We start from the raw sequence: 21880 nt of genomic DNA, 5'->3' as shown, positions 1-21880 counted from the left end.
TCTTTTCATTCAATTGAGTAGGCTCGACCAATCGTTGTCGTTTCACGAAATTTACTGGAGGTGGAAGTTTTAAAGTCTTATATATATTTTAAGTCAGCTCTACTATGTTCAAATATAAGAGAAAAACATTTCTATTTAACGGCTTGTTTGCCGTGTCGTTCTCTTTCAAGGACAATGCAATTCACCTCTGGGTGTAGAAGATAAATCCATTCCAGACTCAGACATAACAGCTTCTTCTGAGTACAACATATATCATGGTGCAAACCGCGTCAGACTGAATACTGTAGAGACCGGTGGTTACCAAGGAGCCTGGTGTCCAAAACTTAACATACCAGGAGAATGGATACAGGTATAAATGTTTAAAAGGTGGCTCGTAATAGTTTAGATATTCCCGTCTTTGGCATTCTATTGCTGCTACACCTGTAATGTTGAGGTTTAACTTTCAGAACATCCTTGTAAAGGTTTTACTAATAAACAATTTGTAGTCACTGTGACGTCAAAATTCGTTGCCATGGCAACTACAAAAGTGGTCAAAGATACCATATTTTTGACCGTTTAAGGGCAATTACTCTAAAACTAGACTGTAAAAGTTTTTGTTTTTCAAATAATTTTGTTTAAAGAACAAAAGAAACGATCTGACAACTTTTTAAAAAATTCTGTCAGAAATTTTCAAAGCCACCTTAAATTTTTGCAAAAATAACGTAGCTCCGAATCCCTTTGACAGATTTCTTTAAAATTTGGCAAAAATGTTTATTTTGTCAGTTGGATAAAAATATGTGAAAACGAAAAACTTTCACCGAGTAGTTTTTGAGTTTTCAGCCTCGAAAGGTTCAAAATAGGGTATCTTTAACCTCATATGGCGTTGCCATGGAAACAGATATTGACGTCACCATGACCTCAATTGTTTGTGTAAAAAGATTTTCCTTAACGTTATTGATATAGCTGTGATAGAATACCAAAGACGGGCATATTTAGTTCTGACTAAACTATTGAGAGCCACCTTAAGTATTGTTATTTATTGTTGTAAGACATTGGGAACCTCCCTTGCACTGAACTGATCAAATAAATTGTATCGCTTTGATAACGGTTAGCGTTGACCAAACATTGCCTACTGTACAAAGACGTATAAAGGGGATGGCAACACAAAGGCGACGAATATAAAATACCTCAATCGCGCTAAATCAACTACAACCAGGACTTTTATCAGCAGAAACACTGACCGAACCACTAAATAAAACTAAACGAGCGGAAAGGTGATATCCAAGTGTTGCAACAGTGCCGTGTACAGTGCTTAACATTATGGCGTTGATTTGACAGCCCTGACATTTAGTGACGAACGGAAAAGACAGCGACTAACCGGTTTACCGACAACGAGCAAAAAGGAGCAGTGCCGGTATATGATCAAATCTTCCGATTATCAGCTACATAAGAATGGCTGCTTTAATTTAAACATTAGACCGATTTTTACACGTCCAAACGAGCGGCGAGAAATGGTGATAACAAGAATAAATCAAACATTGCTTAGCATATTCGGCTAACAATCTACTTACTAAAGAATCGATCTCAACTCTATTGAATGTATTATTTACAATCCTCTATTGAATGTATTATTTACAATTATACCAACTTTTTCAACGACTGGCTCTTTTTATAAACAACTGCTACCGAAACCTTGACTTATAACGATGACAACAAAGGCGACCAGTATGACGACAAAAACGAGGACGAAGATGAGGACGAAGATGAAGACGATGACGAATACGAAGACAATGACGAAGACGAAGACGAAGACGAAGACGATAACGAAGACGAAGACGAAGACGATAACGAAGACGAAGACGAAGACGAAGACGAAGACGAAGACGAAGACGAAGACGAAGACGAAGAAGACGACGTTGACGATGACGAAGACGAAGAAGAAGACGAAGACGAAAAAGATGACGATGACGAAGATGAAAACGAAAACGAAGAAGATGACGTTGGCGGTGACGTTGAGGGGGGCGATGACGATGAAGAAGACGTTGACGTTGACGATGACAAAGACAAAGACGTAGACTAAGACGATGACGATGACGATGACGATGACGAATACGAGGAAGATGACTGATATGGAGACGGAGACGAATACAAAGACGAAGATAAAAATCGGAGACAAAGACGATGACGGTGACGGTGACGGTGACGGTGACGGAGACGATGACGATGACGATGACAAAGACAATGACGATGACGAAGTCGTGTTCGGAGACGAAGACGAAGACGAAAACGAAGAAGATGGCGGAGACGAAGACAAGGACGACGACGAAGACGAAGACGACTAAGACGAGAAATTTTAGTTGCGTTTGGCATATTCTAGATCACCCTCATATGTAACGGTAATGCTACGATGCTGCGAATTAATCACTCACCATTGTACTTCTAGATTAACTTAAGAAGAATTACCAAGGTTACAAGAATTGCCACGCAAGGAAGACAAGATTATGGTTACTGGGTGAAGACGTACAAGATCTGTTATGGTCAAAAACTGGATGGTTTCTGTGAGCCAATTGATCAGGTATTGCCACTTGGAAATAAGTTAAAGGTTTGATTGTTTTACCCATAAAAATCATATGTTCACCCTACTGGATTGCCACACACTTCCTTTACATCACATTGTTTTCAAATGCATTGTATTCAAATGAAATATCTTTTTTGTTAAGCGATTTCTGTTATTTAATTTATCTGCTTTAGCAAGTAATAAAAACTTAACAACTTAACTTTAGACGAACGCAATTATAAATAGCTAGCTCTAAAGGGCTTATCCATTAAATCAAATCAAATCATGATCATATCAAAATTTGTTTAGAGAAGGTGACACTTAATATAGGAATGCCTATATACTATCTAAATCTAATCCCCTAACAATGCAAAAAAGAAGTTATATTAAACACGTACAGAATAGCTATTCGCTATACAGTAGTGAGTTCAACTCTGAAGGCAACAGACCGTATTCGAGAGCAAGGGCACCGACTTCCCTATGGTCGAACCGACCGGCCGAAAAATAAAATAAAGAGTATTTATTCAAAAATCCGTAAATTATACTTTTTAATATTTATAACCTGTAGGAATTTGTGGGGAATACTGACAAAAACACGCCAGTTTCCAACACCTTTACATCAGCTATCTACGCTCGCTTTGTAAGAATTTTTCCTCTTACAAAGAATACGCGCATCTGCATGAGACTTGAGCTTTACGGCTGCAAGGAAGGTAAGCCAGCGTTTAAGCAATACAAATCTGTTTCTTCATCCTCTCTCTTCAAAAACGTGTACAGTTCGTTGAACCGTTTGCAACCCTCGGTCGTACCACCCCTACCGCTTTGAGGTTTTTTCGTAATTTTGATAAGGCGATTTATTCTAGGATTTTGAAACTTTCATTCACACCTTGTGGAAATTTTGTAATGTCAAATATATGTCAACGATTTTTGACATCGCAATGGCAACGTCAAAATTACATGCAGATCTGGTCAAAAATTGTCATTTTGACATATTTCTTTATTTCTTCAGTTTTTAAAAAGCAAAATTGTACGATTTGCTAGAAAAGTTTGTAAATCACTCGCCTAACGGCTCGTGATCTACTAGCTTTTCTCGTGTTTTCCCGACATCTCGCATGGCTTTATTACGCCAGTAAAACCCTAGAAGTACGGTTTATTGCTTAAATATTTTGATTTATTACGATTGTTTGTTTGAAGCTTACGCAGGCCTCAGCCTAGTTGGTCTAGTTGCTGAATCGAAAAAGCAATCTATTCACCCGTTCGTCCATGCATTCGTCCATCCATCTATTTAACCAACCAACCAACCAACCAACCAACCTAGCAACCAACCAAGCAACCAACCAACCTACAGCAACCAACCAACCAACCTGACAACCAACCTACAGAAACCAACCTGGTAACCAACCTAGCAACCAACCAACCAACCAACCAACCAACCAACCGAGATACCAACACACCCACCTCAAACATTGTATTTAAAAATAAATTTTGTTTTATAATAATAAACCGACCAACCAACCAACCAACCATCCAACCTACAGAAACCAACCTAGCAACCAACCTAGCAACCAACCAATCAACCAACCGACTTACCAACACACCCACCTCATACGTTGTATTTAAAAATACATTTTGTTTTATAATTCTACTCTATAATTTTTATCTTGTGACTGCGAACAGGTTTCACTCCGGTCCCAGGCCCCGTTTGCATGGAAAGTCTTGGAATGGAAACTGGAAAGATACCAGACTCTGACATCACGGCCTCATCATTTTATAACATTTATTCTTTGCCAAAGTTTTCCAGGTTTGGAACGTAGCGTGCTACATAACAATTATATAATATGACTTCTTGAAAGTGATTTTCTCTTGAACGTTCTATTGAAAATAAGCAGCTAAAACGTACCAAAACCATAATGACGTCACTAAGTCAACCTATTGAGGAATAATCTAATAGATTTTGTCAGTAGAATTTAGAATTAAAGGTTCTTCTGTCTAAGTAAACTTGGTTTGTGTTACTTTTTTCATCGCAATACATCTTTTTATAAGCACTCATAAATATATCACTACATCCTGGATTGAATACTGTTTTTAGCTTTTTATAGCCACTGAGAAAGGTTCCACGAATCTTGCCACAATTAATTCCACTAATAGAAGTTTTCAAAAAAAATTGAACGTAATGCTGACACCTCGATCAATTGCTGACCTCAAACATCAGTAAAAATGCCAGTGCTGCGTGATCGTACACAGCCCTACCACCCACTGAATTTGTATTCAGATCATTGTAAACATGATGAACATCAGGCGGTTAGAATGCACGTGGTCAAACGAATCATGATACCAGAAATCAGTGCAGATACGAACACCAATTTTAGTCTACTTTTCCAGTGCTTGCCACCAGCTTGTTCATAGTGGAGTCATTATTTAATTTCTGTACGATTTGTGGCTGAACTGATTAGTACCGGTGACGTAATATGAAATAAATTTGTTTTAATCAGTCTTTGCAAAATTGCTTTGCTATACCTTGCCGTTCTTGTGAACATCTCTTGCAGATTGTTCTTGCACTATACTTCTTCCAGCTATGGAGGTTGGCTTTCAAAGCTTAATGATCAGAAACAGTGGCTACAAGTAAAATTTGGTCAACGAGTTGAGATTAGACGTGTGGCGACACAAGGCAGACATAATGTTAATTATTGGGTGAAAAGCTACACGCTGAACTACAGCTCTGACGGCTTAGTGTTTGAACAGTATCAAACAAATAAAGACGCGACGGTGAGTAGTATTTTATAAATACACTATAAAACCCATTGCTCTTCCAAACACGTTTGTGCAGTGACTCAAATGAACCAATCATGAAGCGCGCGAAATCCTCGAACATTTTTAGCGGAGCTCCCAGCGGCCCGAAGGGCCGCAGAGCAGAGCCCCATACCCGTAGAAAATTAACAGAACCATGCTTTTGGTTTTTCATGGTCATCATGGCTAGCGGCATGGTTTTCAGGCGCGTGCGCCTAGCGATGTCGCCACAACATGGCGGCCATACTCCAGAAAAAGGTTGGTAAGGTTAACGAGAGCTTACATCTTTAATATTGGATATTCATATTCTGGTCAATTGACAGCTGTCAAGACAAAGTATCCGCTGACCAGTATCACATGTCCATATCGCGGGCTCAGATATATAATGTTTCTTGAAGTTTATCACTGTCCATGTAATGGTAGGCATTGGATCGCGGGCTCAATTGCTATATTCTTGTCTGTTAACGATCAGTAAATTAGGATTTACAAAAAGGACAAAGTAAACAACCGGGGAGCTGCGCTTTTAGGCTTGGCTAAATCTATTTATATTAATATTTCATTTATTACCCAACAGGTGTTCAATGGCAACTCTGATCAAAGTACCGTGGTAAGTCACGTGCTTAACCCACCAATCATTGCTCAGTACGTTCGTGTTCTTCCTGTCACGTGGTATGGTCGCATTGCAATGAGGGTGGACTTCTATGGCTGCATTCCAGGTAAAGCAGTACAGCTGACATCTTATAATATTGATAATAAACAAATATTAAGTGAGGATGTCTGTGTGGTATCATTGGTCAAAACACGTGCGTGTCGTTACGGAAAAAAGTCTGCGTCGAGCCACATGTCCAGAGCATTTAGCGACTAAAAGTATTTCTACTCCTCCCTGAATGGGATGCTAGTCCATCACAGGGTTACTCCCAGTATTATTTTGCTGGTACCCATTTAAACATCTGGTTAGAGGAGGCACTGTGAGAGTAAAGTGTGTCTTTCCCAAGAACACAACGCAATGACCCCGGCCAGGGCTCGAACTCGGACCGCTTGATTCGAGGTCCAGCGAGCTAACCATTAGGCCAACATGCGTGACAAACCCACAACTATCACAACAAAGATAATTATACACATACTTTTGTGAGGCCAAAAATACAGACCTTTATGGACGTTTGTCTTGCCTATGGTTGATACTAACGGCGAAAGAAAAAAGTTATAATAAACAATAGTCTATGACAATATTATAATTCAACTCAGGTGCAATGTAAAGATACAAAATCTTTCTATGATAAAGGTTAAGGGGACTATGTCACGGGGATTTCGCAGTTTTTTGGTCTAAACTGTTCTGAAATAAGTGGTAGGCAACTTTACCCTTGAAAACATTAACGTTGAACATGAAACGGAAGATATAACCTGTTTTGGGGGATAGAAATGAAACTTCGGCTATAAACATCGTTTTTTGAAGGCGCGCATGCAGAAACAACTTGAAAACGTTGGCTAACGTTTCCAAATGGCAATCCATTTCCATCCGAGCCAGCCGCAGCCAAACGCGCTTTTAAACAGTTTTAGTTTAGTTATAAAGAAGGTGTGATAATCGTTAGACTTGTGTTTCGCAATAAATTGAATTTAATAACTCAGCGTTTACATGTGTTCATCTCGACTCGACTCGATACTCGACAAAGTGTTCCACCATGTTCACCTGAACACTCGACCTCGTGCTTTTAAACAGCTTTGCTTTAAAATAGCAATCGTAATAAGAAATGGACCATAAATTTTAGGATAAGTACGACACTAATATAAATTTGGGTATGTTCTGTTAAAATCCCTTTAAGAAAAATCAAAGTCTCTTCGAGATATCGACGTTTTTGCATGAAGTATGAGTCGAAGGTTTATCCTGTGCATTGTTCTTCGAACTTATCATTACAGTTTCTTTGTAGTTTAGTTTAACAATTTCCTATCTTCGCGGAGGAAATGCAGCCATATAATTTTGTCAAAAATGGCTCGTCCGCGCCGGGTATTTATACACATATTCCTTAACATTACACAAATAAACAGTGCAAATTTCACCGAGATCTGACAATTCTATACTTTAAAATTGCAAGGACCTTTCGAGGCAGTCGATTACGGCAGCGAAATTAGCAAATGAAACAGCAAAATATGCGTTCGACGCTTTGTTTTTGCGACGCCATATTTGAATTATATTGTTATAGGTAAACCGCTGTTCAATGTGTTCAAGGCCGTATCGTTACGATTGCTCCACGACAAAGAACGAAAAAAAATACGGATATTTCCGACTACTTTCGGGGAAAACATTGCGCATATAATAGCGGCGTAAACAAATCGTTACACTCAAGCTGCGTTTTGCTAGGCTCTGCGAGGGTCGGATATCAAGACCCAGGATTAAACAAAAGCCATATATACAGTGAATGCTTTTGAATTATATTTGAAGATGAAATACGAAAGAATTTTGCTGTCTTCGACTGAAATTCCACTCGAACTGTGTAGATACGATCGCATGTTGTAAAGCCGATTCATGCAACATTGCTATCAACGCGAAATCTCGTCCCTAACGACCTAGGCTGATGACGAAATAGAATTGCGCTTGCATGTAGCGACCAAATTTGGCCAAATATTTAACCGCTCCTAAGCTAAAAGAAGCCATTTGTTTTGACTTCAATAATATCTTTGAAAAGAGCAAGTTTTTTGGTATGGTTTATTTTTGACGTTTGTAATTTTTAAACGATGTAAGTGCTAGTGATTATTTATTCGTGTTTTAGTTACGCAATCCATTGTTTTTGCGACGCTTTTTATAGATCGTCTTTCAGACACACGTGCGTTGAGATAAGAAAGCTGACATGTCACTTTTAAAATTGTTATATAACGTTTGTAAATGTGACAAGTCACGTTTTTTCCACGAGATCACCCACAGCGGAAAGTAATCCCTTGAGAAATTAAAACAGTCCCTTGAGAAATTAAAAAAGTCCCTTGAGAGTTTACAAATATGTGGTTCCAAATTTTGACCACATAACCCCTATTCTACGTTTTTAGCTTGTAAACAAGCAAAAACGTCGAAAAAATCATCAATGAATTTTGAGCTAGCTATTAAGTTAAAACGCGAGCCTAACATGAAGTTGTTCGTGTTGTAACAGGCTTTCATTTCTACCAACGATAAATACTTTGCAAACTACTAGAGCTGACTGGTCCTAAGACATGCTTTTCTACTCGTAAAATTATTCCAAAACTTAAACGATGTCTCGTTCATTTTTTAAATGTGAAAGTTGATATTCTTTTTCATCCTAGACCCTCCAGTTCCAACTGCCGTGTATCCTCTAAACGGCGAGTTTGGCACACGAGACCTGAGTTCCAACGAAAATCCACCAGGCGTCCCCTGTAACGTACAACTTGCTCCAGGCCCCTTTGGACAACCAAATGGCTCGTACCAGTTCTCCGGAAGCTCGAATAGCTACATTGAGTTTCCAAACAATGGGGGATTGGACACTAGGTACTCCTTGACTCTTCTGGCTTGGGTGTTTTTTGAAAATACTGATGGCCCGATCTTTAATTTCGGAACTGACCTCTATGCCGTTCATTTCTGGGTTGGTGCAAGTCAATTGTATATCAGATTTGCTGCAAGATCTGGAAACAGTCCCAATGCCTTGCACGGGAGCCATGTAAAAGTTGATGCGTGGAATTTTGTTGGTGCGTCCTACGATTATGACTCAGGGGTCCAAAAACTCTGGGCCGAAGGAAAAGTGTACGATGTGCAGAATATTGGTACTCATGAACTAGACACCTCAAGTGCTGTCAGAATGGGATTCATAACTGCAGATAACAGAAGTTTAAAGGGAAGAATATCTTGTATGCAAGTGTATGGCACAGCCTTGACGGAAAGAGAAGTGCACGCTGTCAGAGGACTCTGTTCTCGAAAAGGTTCGTTTGAAGTTATTGAGCCCTCAGTCATCTTTTCATCCTGGGATAGTGTTAATCGGCTTTCGAATAACCCGGCCCTGGTGTGTAATTAACAGGCGATAGACTGGCACCACATAGTAGAAAGAATAGAGCTAACCACTGACGCACTGGGATTGTAACGAACTTAACAATAATACAGAGTGAGAGGGTCGTGTGGCCACGATATTACTCTAGGTTCGGCTCTAGATCTAGTGTTATTTAAAATAAGCAGCTCTGTCGTAGTTATTCAATAATTGCACATAGACGTTCATAAAACTAACTTTTGCTTTCACTGTTTCAGTCCCATTGAGTCCAGTGGCGTTTTTTCCTCTGAACGGACAATACGAGACAACAGATATTAGTCACAGTGCAAATCCCCCAGGACAAGCTTCTGGGGTCGAACTAGCGCCAGGCCCTGACGGAAGTGTAGGGGGCTCGTACCAGTTCTCGGGAAACTTAACCAGCTTCATCAAGTTCCCTAATAACGGAGGTTTGGACACTAGGTACTCAATGACGTTTCTTGCTTGGATTTACTATGAACAAACTTATAATGGTCCGATCTTTTTTTATGCGGATCCGGGATATGGCCTTCGATTTGTACTCTTTAATCACGATTATTTCAACGCTAGGTTATATAGCTCAAACTTTACTATGATGGAAGGTCTTTCTATCGGCATTAAACCTAAAACATGGCACTTTGTTGGCTCGTCTTACAACTACGTCGACCGTGAACTCATACATTGGATAAATGGAAGTTTTCACAGGAAAAAAGTTGTTGCGTGGCCTGCCGAGCTGGCAACCCAACAAAGTGTCTTCATGGGTGCCAGACCAGCAAGTAATTATACGTTCAAGGGCAGAATTTCATGCGTCCAGCTTTATGACAGAGTTTTAACAGAACTCGAGATTGAGGATGCGAAACAATCGTGTTTAACAGCGGGTAAGACATTTCTTCAGTATCTTTTCCACTTTGTCTCTTTAAATCACGAACATTCATTCCGTTAGTCTGTTTTTATCAATATTGTTTTTAATTGAGAAAGTCAGTAATACCTGTGACATTTGCTCTCTCCCTGCCTGTTTCCCTACCTCCCTCCCTTCCTCTTCCTTTCCTTCCTCGCTACTTCCGTCTTTTCCTCCTCTTCTCCCTTCGGATCGATCCCTGCCAACCTGCCTGCTTTTTTCCTCCCTTGCTGCCTACCCCCTTCCTCCCTTCTTCCTTCCTTCCTTCCTTCCTTCCTTCCTTCCTTCCTTCCTTCCTTCCTTCCTTCCTTCCTTCCTTCCTTCCTTCCTTCCTTCCTTCCTTCCTTCCTTCCTTCCTTCCTTCCTTCCTTCCTTCCTTCCTTCCTTCCTTCCTTCCTTCCTTCCTTCCTCATTCCTTCCTTCCTTCCTTCCTTCCTCCCATTACTTCTCCGTTATTATTTACTTTCCATAGCTTTTTTTATATGACAGATCGTCGTAGAAACCTTATATTTAAGGAAAACGGTCTTACTTTTTAAGGGTATACGATAACCTTATTGCACTTCAATGTTTACTCTTACAACTTCTCGCAGGGCGTTCAATTTCCAATCAAACTATTCATGTCGGTGAAGCGGTGGAACTGAGATGCGATGCTTTGGAAGGAAAAACAGTACGGTGGAGTAAAGATGACGCTGTACTGCAGACGAAGATCGCTGGTCATGGTACGAGCCTGCACATCAGTACTGCTCAGCAGTCTGATAAAGGAATTTACACCTGTGACGTCATAAACAGTGCAGGACAGATTCAAGCGTCGTACGATGTCACACTGAAAGTAGAAGGTCAGTATCTTGAAAGAAGCTTTTAATTTCTTTTTTTTTTTTTTTTTTTTGCAACACACAGAAAAAAAAAATATATAAAGCCTACTTACAGAACAAATACTTGGGTTACCTACATGACTTAACTTACAATTACTTACATTTTTACATTTCACTGCATTAGAATTGCTTACATTCTTCACACAGAAAAAAAAAATATATATATATATAAAGCCTACTTACAGAACAAATACTTAGGTTACCTACATGACTTAACTTACAATTACTTACATTTTTACATTTCACTGCATTAGAATTGCTTACATTCTTCACACTACTTACACTACATAGATTACTCACATGCCGGTTACATTATCTAATGAACAATAAGTTACATTTGTTACGAGACATACTACATCACATTGCTTATTATAATCACTATTTAGCTCTCCCTATTTACCCTAATGGACGTATAAATAGAGGAAGAAGAACTTATTTTACTAAAAAAAAGATTAAGGTAATTTTCACATCTTAGTTTATAGTCAAGTTTTGTTTTAAATTCAGCCCAGTTAAGAATTCTCTCATTAATTTTCTGAAAATGGAGGTAGTAATTTGCAAACAGGAGGCAGAAGTTAAATTTCCTTAGTATAGGGTGTTGTCCTTAGAGTGTGGTACGCCAAAGAGAAATTCATGGCTTGTAGGAGAAATAGAGGTGTTATGCATCCCATTGAACCACAGTAATACTTTGTTGTGAAAAGATATTACTTCACTACATTCTTGAAATGTATGGAGAGCTGAGTCAGGTTCACCACAATAAAAACATCTGTTGTTATGCGTAATTCCATAGAGATTGAGCTCTTTCTTTGTCACCACAATTCGATGAATTAGCTTATAATTTCTTGACAGTACGATAAATGAGGTACTTAATCTTAAGAATGAATGAACAACATTTAATATATTCCCTGCTCTGCTTAGTAGACAGTTGATGAGAAAAGATCTTGAAAATTGTTCAACTTGTGCACTGGAAATGTATAATGATAATCAATTTAATGATAATCAATTTATATAGCGCATTTTTCATATGTAATGTTCAAATGCGCTATACACATACTGTAATGTACTACACAAAGGCCAGACCACAACACCGGGAACTTCGTGCCCTACTCTTTGCGAATAGTGTGTGGGTTCTTTAACGTCCCCTGTTATAAGACTGAAGATACAGGAGACGGGACCTACGGTTTATCGTCCTTTCCGAGAAGACTAGAATGTCTTACCATTTGCAGATGTAATTACAAAGGCAGCACTTTCTCCTCAGTTATTTTAAGACCCTGAGTATTGGTCCGGTCTGGGGTTCGAACCCACGACCTCCCACACGATAGTCCGGCGCTCTACCAACTGAGCTAACCAGGCGGCTTTATGCACTGCAACCAACGCGCCATAGCACACCGTTATTCAAATATTACAAACTAACACAAAGGTCGAGATGGAGTCTTTAAGGTAACTTGGGAAGTTTATTGAAAAAAGTGTTTTGTTCTAAATTTTATTTCAGATCCAAGTTTCCTTTGCACCACATTCAAAGGTGATTACAAATCTGACAACATATGGAAGCGCTGGAGTGTACTGCCCGTGAATTACCGTCGTGCGTTTTACGAAGGAAAATGGTTCAGGGCAGATAAAGGATCCGCTATGCCCAGTTCTTGTGTACTGCAAGAAAGCTGTGGTATCCAGGCTCCTGGCTGGTTGAACGGTCCAATTCCGTCGGGTGAGGCTGGGATCGTTCACCGCCAAGCTTGCTTCAACTTTCGTAAAGACTGTTGCTATTATTCATTGCCATTGCAAATCAAGAAATGCACCGACTTCTTTGTTTACAAGTTGAAGGAAATTCACCCTATAATACCAGGGCAATACTGCTTCACAACAAATACACTAGGTAGGTAAAAATAGCAATGTTAGATTAGAAACGAAACCGACAACCGCTGAGCAAGCCATCCGTAAATTAATTAACATAGCTTTCCGCGCGATTTCTTTAGGATGTCAAATTGGTTGCGTCTATCTTTAACCCCCTTCCTTTACATTTACAGTGTTGTCAAAGTAAGATGATGATGATGATGACTTTATGTCAACATTATAACAATGACATAAAATTATAGAAACCGTACTCGACATCTTTAATTATTGCTTATTTTATTCATAATTTTGTGAGGTATTAAAGATGAACTCCAGTCCGTACTGCGCAATCTCGGCTGCAACGTTTATCGGAGCCCAACACGAAGGAATGTTTACAAGCAAAACTAAAAATTCCGCGACAAACTTACCTTTTTCTTCATTATTAACGCCAGATATCCTTGCAGAACAAAAAATAACGAGTAGAGGAACCTTGACGCTATTTCAAACCGACGTTTCAGCTCATCGGAAATTCTTGAAGTAAACGAACTGTAATGGCGGACTAAAAAACTTCATGTATGCTGTCACCGAAGTGTAACGTTTCAACGAATTCAAAACAAAAACGAAAACAAACCCCGAGTCTGCGCAGTACGGACTAGAAATTTGCTTTGAGTAGCAAGTACAGTTTCAGATTTCTTTCGTTTTTTCAATGCAGTATGGTATCTTTTATCTTCATACGGTTTGAATGCGAAACCCTTTTTCAGGCCTGGAAAGACAAAACCCGACCTTTAATCAGTAAATGAACATAAACTCCATTTATTTTACAGTATATTACAATCGAGTTCTTATTAAACCATCAAAACTGTTTGGCGAGAAAAGTTTAACTGTTTCAGAGTTTGATGCTAGTTCATCAACTAAACCAACTGAGAGTATTTCTCCCAAACTCAATTACCCCATACGAAGTAAAATTTTTAATCCGATATATAGATCACGATGTTACTATAAGTACTTGGCAATATCGACATAACATCATCCTTGTGTGCTTGCTCCATCCTGCAGAATTTGCCGACCAACTTAACAACGTCATGTACACGTCCTCGAATGCTAACCGCAAACTTTCTGGTCACGTAATAGCATCTGAGACGTCTGTCAGAAATACACTCCAGTGCATGCAATATTGTGCAAACTTGGCGATTGGACAATGTAAATCATTTAACTACGAAGAGCTGACCGGGACATGCCAGTTGAACAACGACACAGGACGACAAGACAATGATGATATGAAGATAAACGAGGGATACAACCACTATTACTTCCCCAAAAGTGACATGATAAGTTTGCCATAGAGACGAAACTGCCAGGCCAGAGGGAATGGCACTTGTTATTCTTCACTCCAACGGAAAGGTAATACAAAAATATATGTTATTAACCAAAATTTCAGCTTCCAAAGAGTATCCAAACCCTATGAAATCCGTATCTGAAGTACTCCAAATATTGAGAACCGGCCGCCGCCATCTTGGAATAACTTAGCAGTCTGGCGATGTATGCGTGACGTCAGTGAGCTCAACTTTTACTAAATCTTGGAGTTTAGCTTGTGTGAAATGACGCTGTAAAAACTGGCATTTCGAAAAACGAAACATCACCATACATCGCTTTGCTGCTAATTTACTCCAAGATGGCGGCGGCCGGTTCTTGATTTTCGGACTGCTTCAGACAAGGATTTCATAGGGTTTGAATACTCTTTGGAAGCTGGAATTTTGGTGACTAACATATCTTGGAATTACCTTGTCGGTGGCGCGAAGAAAAAAGGGCCATTTTCGAGTGAACTTCTACTTTAAGGTGGCTCCATAGGGTTTCGAGATATTATGGCGCGCGCATAAGTGATACCCATCAAGATATCATTTTCGCGTTTTTTTTCACAGGCAGACCACCCTATGTGTTCGTGGTTAATAATTGTTGACATAAGGTTATGTTGAAATCAATGGCGCATATAGAAGATACATAGAGAAACATTACGTCGGCTTCGATTTACTACAAAATATAAAATTTACTCTAAATGATTCAATAAAAGTTAAGATGAAATGCTGAATGTGTCTTGTGTCGTGTTTTTTTGCCGCCCCGAGCCCTTTAAGACGTTTATTTTTTTCGCTAAATGATCGCGCAAAATAAACGTCTTAAAGGGCTCGGGGCGGCAAAAAAACACGACACAAGACACATTCAGCATTTCATCTTAACTTTTATTGAATCATTTAGAGTAAATTTTATATTTTGTAGTAAATCGAAGCCGGCGTAATGTTTCTTTATATATCTTCCATATGCGCAATTGATTTCAACATAACCTTATGTCAACAATTATTAACCACGAACACATAGGGTGGTCTGCCTGTGTATTTTTTAAACTAGTTTAATAAAAGCTGCCGAAATATTAAAAACAAGGACTAAAATATGTTGTGCATTATTCTTTTTTTAAAATAACGGCCTTTGTTTTTGAGTTACATCTACTCAAAAAGTCCTATTTTTTGGTGTTTTTATGGCTTTGATTTTAAATTTCTTTAATTTTCTTCGGTGAAAATTTTTGAAATTCTCCCAACAAATTGAATCTGATGAGAAATAACTTTTAAAAACAAAAAAAGTAGGGGTTGTCCAGGTCGTTTTTGCGTTTTTGGTTATTTTGTGCTTTTTTGACTAAGCAAAAAAACTGGCTTACAATTTTTTTTAAAAAAACGGCAAAAAGGGCAGTTAAAAAGGTATCACATCTATGCCAAATTTTAAGGAATTTCACCAAAGGAAACTCTGGTAAATACAAGGGGAAAATTTCTATTTTCGCCCGAATAATAATTACGTCATCAGAATAGAAATTGTCCAAGATCGCTATTTGAGCATGCGCGAACTTTCGAACCATACAAGTTGATGTGTAAAGACGAGCGTTCCCCGTTGTTGTCGGTTTTTGTGCGAATATCTGTTAACCCCAAGGTTAGTTAGAGACATACCTTAATCCTTTATGTAGCAGAATCTCTGAAATTCTGCTCGAAGTATCTCACAATCGCGGAGACTATTCTTTATTTTCTCTTTTGCTTTCGATCGTACGAACTTCACAAAAGCGGCCAGAAGCACCGCGGACGTTGTAAACACCTTTTTAGGGTGTTGTAAACTCTTTTATCTGCTCAACACAGGAAAGTACGGGTGTTGTTTCATTGGTAGGAAGTAAGTCTCGCGTTTTCTCGCCGAAAATTTCGCGCTCGCGTGAAGCCGCCATGTTTGTTTTGATTTGCCAGCATTTCAAGCTCGCCCTTTCGTACCCATTCTTCGCGCGGCCAAAAAACCCTATGGAGCCACCTTAAGAAAGGTCCTGTTCATATGAAGAAAATGTTGTCCCTGGTAAGGGAGTTACACTTTCCAACGAGCCATCTTTTAACGAGCGTTTTTATGAGAAAACTTGCCCCTGCAACAAAGCCAAATATTGACGTCCCGGTTTAACGCAAGCTCTGTATGTCCAGACTTATACCTAAAAAGCGAGTCAAAATTACCAAAGCGTTTACATGAAAAAAGCTTGCACACCCCCTTCAAAGCTAGTGACTTCCACTGAAGGGTTACCTGGCCCCCGAGCCAACTTTACGATTTCCCATGTAAATATTTCAACGGGTATTTATATGCTCCCTCGCCCATGGTGGCTCGGTATGGAAGATAACTCTTCTACCAGGGGAACTTACTCCATATAAACATACATAGCCTGCGAATACAGCTGCTTCTAATTCTCTCCTGCCACTACGTGCGTAGTAGCAGGAGCGAATGAGAGGCGGCTGTATTTGCAGACCCTAAGTCACTTCAATATTTGCCACTTAAAATTTGCTATCCATTAGTTGTGTGATAATTTTCCATATTTTTCACGAATCTATAATCAGTATTATATTTATGATATTCAGCGTGGGAGACGCGGTGAACGGGGCGCGGTGGCAGAAAAAGAACAATGTTTTATCGTTGTCCGGAGCTTTACTGCCACAGTGCCTCTTCTCACCCAGGAAAAATCAGCATAAAGCTATTTATTGGTACACTGAAATGCGAATTACTGAGGGCACCTGGCAAAAATGCTGAAGCCGACGCGGAGTAACCTGTGATCAAGATCGATTAGATACTATCTAGTAGTAGTTGGAATATTCCTCATCGATTTATGTATGATAAGAAAACTAGAGGTAAGCGCTGGGTGTGATGGACTGTTTTTGACCTCGAAAGTGCCTGATATGAAAGGCTTGCTCCGGGCTTTAAGGTTTAAAGAGAAATTAAGAAAGTCTATATTAGCAGAAAATAACGAGATCTTTATGAAAGATTTACTGTGATGAAGCAGTTTCAGAAAGAAGGAAACAAAGGAAATTAATAACAAAGAACAATTTTTTCGCTGCAAATTCAGACTACACACAAATAGTCATTATGGTAGTCTAGGTGCATGAGATTAGGGAAGAGCTCTCTTTAGATAAAAAAAAAAGAGTGAAAAAACTAGAATGTTCCGATTTCGAACTTGTAAATTAGTTTGAAGACGAATTCTGCATGGAGAAATAAAAATGCTGCTAATAAATTACTCTAGGATAAGTAGACATCTCGTTTTTTATGGCAAATAAGTAATTCCAATTTTCTATCACAGTTAGTTGGTTCAGCTAAAGAGTCGTTTGTGTGGAACTGTTTCAGTTTTCTTTTGTATGTAAAAGCATTTGTTTTATAAATTGAAATCAATAAAGGTGTGTCCATTAAAATCTGTTTATCTGGAGTAGTCACTATTCGGTTTTGGTCGTGTTTTATGTCTGTTGTGCTTTTTCGTGTCCTAGCTAAAAGAAGACAAACGTTGTCCATAAAATTCCTTGTGTTGAGTGTTCATAGTGTTACATTGGTGAGACGGGCAGAGCCTTCAACACCAGGAGAAAAGAACACCTGAGAAATATTAAAACCGCGGCAAAAGGTTCAATAATTGCCAATCACGTCTGGTCCAATAATCACGCGATTGACTTTGAAAACTTTTCATCTGTCATTGACAAAGGCGGCTTTAGAACAAGGAAAACATTGAAAGCGTGGCATTCCAAGCTAACTCCCAATGCGGATAACAATTCCTGTCCTCTACCTGGACAGTACAACGTTCTCTTTGTAGTTCAAACAGCCGAAAGCTCGTATTTCTAAGTTTTTAAGCCAGAGATCGTTTTCAAATTTTATAACATGTTTTATCCTGGCTGCGGCCCTTAAATATTTTCACGTAAAAATGTCTAGTTTGAGAGATGAGGCTGAACCAACATAACCTAAAACGGTGGAGGGAGGAGGGAGGGGGAAGCGAGGAAGTGGTAGTGCTTGCGAGGGCAGTAAACAACTAACATGACAGGCTAGAATCGAGGCCAAATTTTCCTGTTTTGATGATTTCAGCCTGAAAAAAAGTTCTTAACATGACCAGTTGATGGGCTCCTGACATGACACAAAGTTCTGGAAAAACTTCTATGTCGTGGTATACCGTTTGCCATCTTCTAAACGAGAAAAAAGTCCCTTATGAATTTAGGGAAGGCGATGCTCGTCAGAAAGTTGAATTAACCCCTAAAGTGGACCAATCTGGACGAGGCTGAAGCTTTATCTGACCCCAGATTAAAGAGTCCATTTTCTTGCCTGATCGGTGGAGACCGCCAATACAGTACGAAGGCGCGTTTCATTTTTGGATGTGCAACCCTAGACGAGACCTTGTCGGCTATAAATATTAGCATTCTATCCTGAACTCCCGAAGTCAGACCAAAACCTGCAATTAAGCATGCCCGTTCCTTTCATATGGGGCTTCCCCTCCGGAAGGGGGAGGGGGTGAGGGTTACATCGCAGTATACTTAGCTGTATAAATGGTTAACGACTGCTTTGAAATCCCAATTTATTTCCCATTACTTCCTATACACTAAGTTACAAAAAAGCCCTGATGCACGAGGCAAAAAGATAGATACAGTTAATAAAATGGCTATTTGAAATTAGTCAGTACTTTTATAAAGTAACTGGTTTTCCGCTATGAAACGATTTCTCAATGGCTTCGACAACATGAAAAGATCGAAGAACATCGTCTTTGGAGACGAGCAGATTTTCTTTCTTTTTTATCACATCGATAAAATGATTCATTTCCACATCATAAGCCTCGGCATATCGCTGGGGAAACGAAAACTTGATTGGATTTTGCGTGCTTCCATTGCCATGAAAGTACGTCGAGGTGAGAGCTAAACAGTTATCGCTTGTTAGCATACCATTCGCCCCAAATACTTCAACTCGTTGGTCGTAACCGTACACAGCATGGCGTGACAAATCTATTTGGCCAATGGCGCCACTTGGAAACTTCATAACGACCCCAACTGTATCTACGTCATTAAGCGCTCCTATGTCTGAATGGAAGGCATGAGCAAGACAGAACACCGTGTGAGGGGACTCGCCCATAATCCAACAGATCACATCTACATCATGCACGCAGCAGTCGTGGAATATCCCCCCGGAAATCTTTAGGAAATCTATGCTTGGCAGGGGGGAGTCGCGACTTGTTGTCTTGATCACCTGAACTTTACCAATGGCGTCGTTTTTGACTCTGTCATTTACGGAGCGAATGGTTGCATCGAATCGTCGATTAAATGCGCAGAGTAATGGAATGTTATGACTCTCGGCTAGCTTGTAACAACGCTCTGACAAACAAAAAAGCAATAATCAGATTTAATCAATCAATCAATCAATCAATTCAATCGATTGATCGATCGATCGATCGGTCGGTGGGTCAATCGATCTACGAATCAATCAATCAATCAATCAATCAATCAGTCAGTCAATCAATCAATCAATCAATCATCAATCAATCAAACATCAATCAATCAATCAATCATCAAACAATCAATCAATTCACATTCATTCACGAATCAAAGAAAATACTCAGCAAATTGTTACAACAAACAAGAAATATATGGGAATCATAAATGGGAACTGGTCTTTCAAGCTAGGGACTGGCGCGGTTAAATACCATTAAAGCTCCATTAAGTCTACGGTGGGCTTATTGTTTTCAAGCCCTTTTAGGTGTGGGGGGTTGGGGCTTATTTCTTTTCAAAGCCGTTTGGGGGTGAGGTTTTAAGAGAGAGGTGCTTCTTTCAAACCATATATCAGTAGTAAGGGTACATATAAGCGCTCGATCGCTAATTCACATCGCCGACGAGACCATCACGGGCTGGCACCCCTCCAACACGATCGCCCCTAAGAACGACTGCGTGGGAGGATAGCACAATTAGAGGTGGAGACACTACTTTTCACATGATTGATTGGAATTTACAAAACAATTCTCACCTATAGCTTCCACAGTAGTAGCCACTGGTTTCTCACAGAACACAGCTTTTCCTGCCTGTAAGCAGCGCATCACAATCTCCTCATGAAGATGAGTCGGAGTGGTAATAACTGCGGCATGTACACTTGGATCACGCAACACTGTCTCCATGTCCGATGGCGTGACAACTTTGGTGTCCACGAAGTTTGCTGTCACGAACTCCTTGGCTTTGTCTTCGTCAATGTCCACGATATATTTCAGGCTCGCTTGAGGGTTTCTTATTAGATTTATGGCATGGATGTGACCAGCACGACCCAAGCCAAACACAACAAACCCGATACGAGAAACTTGACTCATGCTAATCGACTGAAAAAAATAAAAAATAAAAAAACACGACATTCGTTTGTAAAACTGACTAGTGGAATGTCAAATCTATTATCCTTGCTATCCCATTGCGTCATTAGACCAATTTTTAATCTCTTCATAATCATCAGTGCTCAGTGAAACATTTCATTCCATGGTGACTAGTCACGCGAATCAGAACTGTTTGGTTGCGAAATTAGTCATTGAAACTGTTATTAGAAATACAACGCATCAGCAAATTTCTTTGTACTTGGAAACTGTAATTATAATTATCTTTGGGACAATTAGCTAGGAATTAGCCTGTGTCCGATTTCCATCCTTTTTCAGTTCGCTCGCCGTGTCACGCTAAGGTGGACCACGCGTTAGCTTGCATAATTTAGTATGTTTGAGCGTCTGACTTGAAATGGTAATTGACTTCACTGTTAATAAATTTCGCTTAAGTATTCCATGTTCTCTGCTTCTACCTAGCGAACATTGTTTGACCCAATTTACTGACTCACATAACAAGAACCAATCTCGTCACCAATTTTGTACATTGATGAGATTATATTACGGAAATCAAAGAATTTTTCAATTGTTCCGAGAGGCTGTATACAGTGTACGAAAGATATATTTATAAAATTAATGGGAAATTTTAAATATTCAAATACGTCTGATGATATTTAAATGGTACATGCACCGCTACCCTCAATTTCCCAAGCAATTTGATCCTAAGTTTCCTGCTCAAGCCGAATTAATTTAAGAAAGCCGGTCGGAACGGATGCATTTCACTGCAGTCACGAGGGTTGCATGTTAAATATTCCTTACCGGCGTGCGAGTAAATCTGTTTGTAGACATTTCCATTTCTACTCTAACTTAAACCAACAACTCTTCGAAAAAGTTTAGCTGCGTTTGACTACGATTGTCGCTTTTTGGATGCATAAACACGCAAATCTAAACATGAATTCGGCTATGAATATTGCCGGTTGGAGGTTTAAAAGGCCGTGAATAATAGAAACATCGCGAAAGACAAGCGCATAATTATATATCGATAGATAAATGGAATAAAAAGCTCACTTACTTTCTTACCAATGTGGACGTTGTTTGTTATGTCTTTCGTGGTAGGAATAAAATAGAAGAGGCTGTAAAAGAGGCTTCTTGCTGCTGTTATTTGATAAGTCAAGTAGTATTGCGAAAGGTTCAATGATGTGTCACGCGATCTGTCACGCGAAAAGCAGGTTGAGCCAGCATTATCTGCGGTTTCCACCAAAAGAATACCGGTAGGTATAAAAATAAATACAGAGGGAATACGACGAATAAGGATGGGCCGATACC

The 21880-nt window shown here is 39.4% G+C and overlaps 3 protein-coding genes and 1 non-coding gene across 6 annotated transcripts in view; 2 read left to right on the top strand and 2 right to left on the bottom strand.

Annotated features, from left to right (window-relative positions):
- The window catches only part of LOC144642118 (uncharacterized), a 42822-nt gene extending 32911 nt beyond the window's left edge, over positions 1–9911 (top strand). Inside the window, exons 6-11 of the mRNA XM_078501110.1 lie at positions 4211–4334; positions 5080–5299; positions 5895–6036; positions 8609–9238; positions 9558–9809; positions 9886–9911. Coding sequence (XP_078357236.1) covers positions 4211–4334; positions 5080–5299; positions 5895–6036; positions 8609–9238; positions 9558–9809; positions 9886–9911 — 1394 coding nt within the window. The remainder of the gene's footprint in view (positions 1–4210; positions 4335–5079; positions 5300–5894; positions 6037–8608; positions 9239–9557; positions 9810–9885) is intronic.
- Positions 9912–10028: 117 nt separating this feature from the next.
- LOC144641740 (uncharacterized) lies at positions 10029–17616 on the top strand. Its single transcript, XM_078500770.1, has 5 exons — positions 10029–10193; positions 10804–11049; positions 12575–12955; positions 13969–14748; positions 16252–17616. The coding sequence occupies exons 1-4, from the start codon at positions 10073–10075 to the stop codon at positions 14253–14255; spliced, it is 1035 nt and encodes a 344-aa protein (XP_078356896.1). The 5' UTR covers positions 10029–10072; the 3' UTR covers positions 14256–14748; positions 16252–17616.
- Positions 12363–12435, bottom strand: Trnad-auc (transfer RNA aspartic acid (anticodon AUC)). The gene has a single exon. It is a non-coding gene; the product is annotated as a tRNA-Asp (tRNA).
- A 673-nt stretch (positions 17617–18289) lies between the features above and the next one.
- On the bottom strand, positions 18290–21781 carry LOC144642738 (myo-inositol 2-dehydrogenase-like). Of its 3 annotated transcripts, none has more exons than XM_078501789.1 (3): positions 21627–21776; positions 20227–20561; positions 18290–19580 (listed from the first exon to the last, which is right to left on the bottom strand). In XM_078501789.1, exons 2-3 carry the CDS (start codon positions 20558–20560, stop codon positions 18901–18903), a joined length of 1014 nt encoding a protein of 337 aa, XP_078357915.1. In that variant the 5' UTR covers position 20561; positions 21627–21776; the 3' UTR covers positions 18290–18900. The 3 variants fall into 3 exon arrangements, with proteins under 3 accessions (XP_078357915.1, XP_078357916.1, XP_078357914.1); XM_078501790.1 differs by having other exon boundaries at positions 20227–20569; positions 21635–21751; XM_078501788.1 differs by having other exon boundaries at positions 18296–19580; positions 20227–20569; positions 21627–21781.
- Between the last annotated feature and the right edge of the window lie 99 nt (positions 21782–21880).

This window comes from Oculina patagonica, chromosome 2, assembly GCF_052425735.1.
Source record: "Oculina patagonica isolate OP01 chromosome 2, crgOcupat, whole genome shotgun sequence".
In the NCBI taxonomy this organism is placed as follows: domain Eukaryota; kingdom Metazoa; phylum Cnidaria; class Anthozoa; order Scleractinia; family Oculinidae; genus Oculina; species Oculina patagonica.
The sequence above is the reverse complement of the archived record's forward strand: the minus strand, read 5'-3'. Positions and strand labels throughout refer to the sequence as shown.

What these genes read in the sequence shown, in the direction of transcription:
- LOC144641740 (XM_078500770.1), top strand. Translation starts at nt 10,073, where the DNA reads ATGGGTGCCAGACCAGCAAGTAATTATACGTTCAAGGGCAGAATTTCA. An exon ending in ACAATCGTGTTTAACAGCGG is followed by an intron (nt 10,194 to 10,803) that starts GTAAGACATTTC and finishes AACTTCTCGCAG; the next exon opens with GGCGTTCAATTTCCAATCAA. An exon ending in CTTCACAACAAATACACTAG is followed by an intron (nt 12,956 to 13,968) that starts GTAGGTAAAAAT and finishes TCCATCCTGCAG; the next exon opens with AATTTGCCGACCAACTTAAC.
- LOC144642738 (XM_078501788.1), bottom strand. Translation starts at nt 20,560, where the DNA reads ATGAGTCAAGTTTCTCGTATCGGGTTTGTTGTGTTTGGCTTGGGTCGT. An exon ending in TACTACTGTGGAAGCTATAG is followed by an intron (nt 19,581 to 20,226) that starts GTGAGAATTGTT and finishes TTTGTTTGTCAG; the next exon opens with AGCGTTGTTACAAGCTAGCC.